Below are 3,540 nucleotides of genomic sequence, written 5' to 3' on the forward strand. Positions count from 1 at the left end.
TAAAATTGTTTTACAATCTTTCTGTATAGTTCTGATGGTACAATTTTGATACCAAATTAGTTTCTTGGTTGTGACTACACAAACAACAAAACGGGGAATGCGCATACCTACGCACCAAAGCCAATGGGAGGATAAATGGCCGAACGTTTATTAGGACTTCGCCTATGTGGTAGGACCATTGTGTGTGTGTGTTATTTACTACTTACTTGGAGAGTACCATCAAACAACATTCCTTGAACCTCCAACCTAATTTGGAGTAATATATCAATTACTGCCACTAAAGTTGCTGTTCAGAAAGAGGAACCTCAATATGTTTTTTAGAAAGTGTCAGAAAAAATCACCAGGTGTTAGTTACTATGCTGTACTGCGAACATTCCTTCATTGTTAGACTGAAAAATGATGGACATAGGTAAATGCATCTTGTGATTGACACATGTAAACACAAAATCATGTTTTTAATTTGTTAATTTTTTTGATTGCAGGGAAATTTGTTTGACAAATGGAGGCTCCACCAGTGACCAGCATGCCTGTTTCAGGCGGGACCATCAACATGATGGAATATCTGCTTCAAGGTGACAAAATGTACCATTGATGAAAAAGGGAGACAAAAACCACTACAGTTTAGGAAAATCTAGCTTTATTTCTACCTTACTCCCTGCCGAATAAAGTACAAATAAAGACTCCTGACTGAATGACAGACCAAACAAGTACCAAATCCAAATGAAATGCACAAGTCTTGCAACATTTTTTTCCATCACACTGTGGTAGCAGCAGGCACAGCCTACATAAGGGTGCCCTGAAATTAGGAACAGCGAAGCATCTCTGCCACAGGAAGTTGCATTAGGTGGACTTTAGTGGCAGGATCAACAGGTTTTTGGGGCTCAGCGGGGGGCTAAGGTAGTGTTATAGCATTTTTTTAAAGGGAGTTCCACTTCAAGTACCTGAATCTGTCTTGATTTGAACCTCCTGCACAGCAACTATAATCTTGAGCAAGGGATAGTCAGAGCTTAGAGGTAACCAGACTCTGCTGCATATGATGAAAGGGGACATGCTAACAGACGGAAAGCAGAGTAAACTGAAAAAAAAGAGTTGTTGGCTTTCTTTGTCAAGTCACCACTGTGACTGTGGGTTGGTAGGTGACACTATTGAACTCCTTAAAGTGGAACTACACTGCATCTGAGTATTCCAAATCAGAAATGCTATATAATACATTTTTAGTATTCAAAGAAAACTTCCCTGTCCATCCATGTATCTGCTTTATTTTGCTAAGCAATCACCTCCTAGCATTTCTGCCCATGGCCATCTTGAGTAAGGGCAGATGATTCATGTAGCATTTACTTCCTGGAATTCATCTGCCGTTATAGCTCAGGCATGCCGGAAGGTGGGTGTGCCTAGCTAAGAAAACCCCTCCTTCCCTCCTGAAGCCTCTTGGGAAGGATGATATTTGCCTGGGCATTGAAACCATGAAGTAACTGAAGAAATGTGAAAAAAAAAAAAGTTTAAAACAAGTAAATATACACTTTCCTTTATATTTACTAATACTAGTAGCATAAGGATTAAAACCAATGTTGACTGAGAGAGTGAAGCTCTGCTTTAAAGTGGAACTTTACCCATAACAGCCTGGTTAAAAATAATATTCTTTAGTAAGGAACATACATTCCACATTAATATTTGTGCTACCAAAATGTGTGTGTGCTGTAAATTGCCTCCAGCATTGCTCCTGTTTCTTCTTGCTGGAGGCCGGCATTTTGCTGAAGCTCAGAGTCCCTAAACAGCAAATCATAAAGTGGAATTAAACCCATCAATTTAATGGTTTCAAAAAACAGCTACATTCCTGGAATGCCAGGATTGCTAGCTGTCACATTTGCTTGTGTCCTCAACCAAACTGTCACACCATGAAATCGTTGGTGTCATAACAGATCACATGTGTAGCACCATGGCAGTTACAGATCAAATAGAAGCAGCTTTCCTGGCTGTAAAGGATAGGAGTGTTTTTTCTGCGTCAAGGCTGTGAGCCGATAGGCCTCCACAAACTTGGCAAAATAGACGGAGCATGTGCTGTATTACCAGATTTTACACAGTATAGACATTTATTGTTAAAGTTTTACATCGCTATACCTGCAAAAGGGGCCAGCCTGGAGTCATCCAGCAGGACTTAAAGTGGTAGTATACTCCACCATTAAACTTTTACCTACAGGTAAGCCTATAATAAAGCTTACCTGTAAGTGAATATCTCCTAAACCTGCACAGTTTAGGAGACATTTGCACTGCATGTATGCGATGCACACTAGCTCATTATGCCTTTGTCTTGCATGTTTTTTTTTTTTGTTGTGAGGATACAACCGCTTTAATTTTCTGATTAAAGTTCCACTTTAACTGTGACTCAGAGTTCTGATGCATTTCCATGTTGTCAGTCTAGGCGCCTTATTTGCCAATAGAGAGGTAGCCATGTTTTCTGTTTAACCATTTGCCTGGAGTTAGGCTTTAAACATTGTAAGTGTATATTGTTGTGCATCTCTTTATTAAATTAACTTTTATCAAACTTTAGTTTTTGGTACCATGCAGTTGTTTCAGTATACACTGCTAATGATATTTTTTTCTGTAACACCAGGCAGCATACTTGACCAAGGTCTAGACAGCCTCCTTCATCGCTTGCGTGGTTTATGTGACAACATGGAGCCTGAGACGTTTGCCGACCATGAGAGTGTGTACTTGCTAAAAGGCCAGCAAGCCAGCCCCTTTGTACTTCGTGCCCGACGGCCTCTTGACCGACCAGGATCTCCATGGCACCTCCGTTATCTTGGACAGCCAGAGGCAGGAGACAGAAGTCGTCACACATTGGTCAGGAACTGTGTTGATATTGCAACCTCAGAAGTCCTGCCTGAATTTCTACTAGAAATGGGCTTCAGAATGGACCATGAATTTGTAGCAAAAGGACATTTGTTTCGTAAAGGAGCCATGAAAATAGCTGTATTCAAAGTATTCCGTGTACTAGTGGCAGGAACAGCTGAGGGGGCTGAACCATTGTCTCTTTCTTACTTGGTTGAGCTTAGTGCTGTGGCTCCAGCTGGACAAGACAGTGTAGCTGATGAGGTCAGGAGCTTTGCAGAACAACTAAAACCACTGGTGCAGCTGGAAAAAATTGACCCAAAACGTCTTATGTGAGAAGGATGGTAACTACTATGACACGGGTTTAACATGATATACGCTGCCAGAGCTTCCTAAATGGTGATAAAAGATCAGACCATTACTTATTTTTGGACTGTTTACAGGCTTTTATTAAACAAATATTTTTTTTTTTTATGCTTGTCATATTTTATTTTTATTTTAGTACACCTAAAGCTAAGGGTTACATTTGGGAATGCTCCAAAAAACAATGTGTGACCACCCTTCTCCTGCGCTTGGTATCCAAACCCCTCTACAACACTCCTCACGGGACTGACAACTGGCTTCTCAGATGACTGGGGTAGTCCACCGGTACTAGAAGCAAAGAAAACAAAAAAGGGCGCACCGACCTAGCGCATTATCCTCAATAAAAGG

At 40.8% G+C, this 3,540-nt stretch overlaps 1 protein-coding gene across 1 annotated transcript; it reads left to right on the forward strand.

Annotated features, from left to right (window-relative positions):
- Nucleotides 1-449: 449 nt before the first annotated feature.
- On the forward strand, nucleotides 450-3,295 carry MED18 (mediator complex subunit 18). Its single transcript, XM_082247732.1, has 2 exons — nucleotides 450-572; nucleotides 2,612-3,295. Exons 1-2 carry the CDS (start codon nucleotides 500-502, stop codon nucleotides 3,163-3,165), a joined length of 627 nt encoding a protein of 208 aa, XP_082103858.1. The 5' UTR covers nucleotides 450-499; the 3' UTR covers nucleotides 3,166-3,295.
- Nucleotides 3,296-3,540: the final 245 nt, after the last annotated feature.

The sequence above is a fragment of the Pelophylax lessonae genome (assembly GCF_965119305.1).
Source record: "Pelophylax lessonae genome assembly, chromosome: 2".
NCBI classification, from domain to species: Eukaryota; Metazoa; Chordata; class Amphibia; order Anura; family Ranidae; genus Pelophylax; species Pelophylax lessonae.

What these genes read in the sequence shown, in the direction of transcription:
- MED18 (XM_082247732.1), top strand. Translation starts at nt 500, where the DNA reads ATGGAGGCTCCACCAGTGACCAGCATGCCTGTTTCAGGCGGGACCATC. An exon ending in GATGGAATATCTGCTTCAAG is followed by an intron (nt 573 to 2,611) that starts GTGACAAAATGT and finishes CTGTAACACCAG; the next exon opens with GCAGCATACTTGACCAAGGT.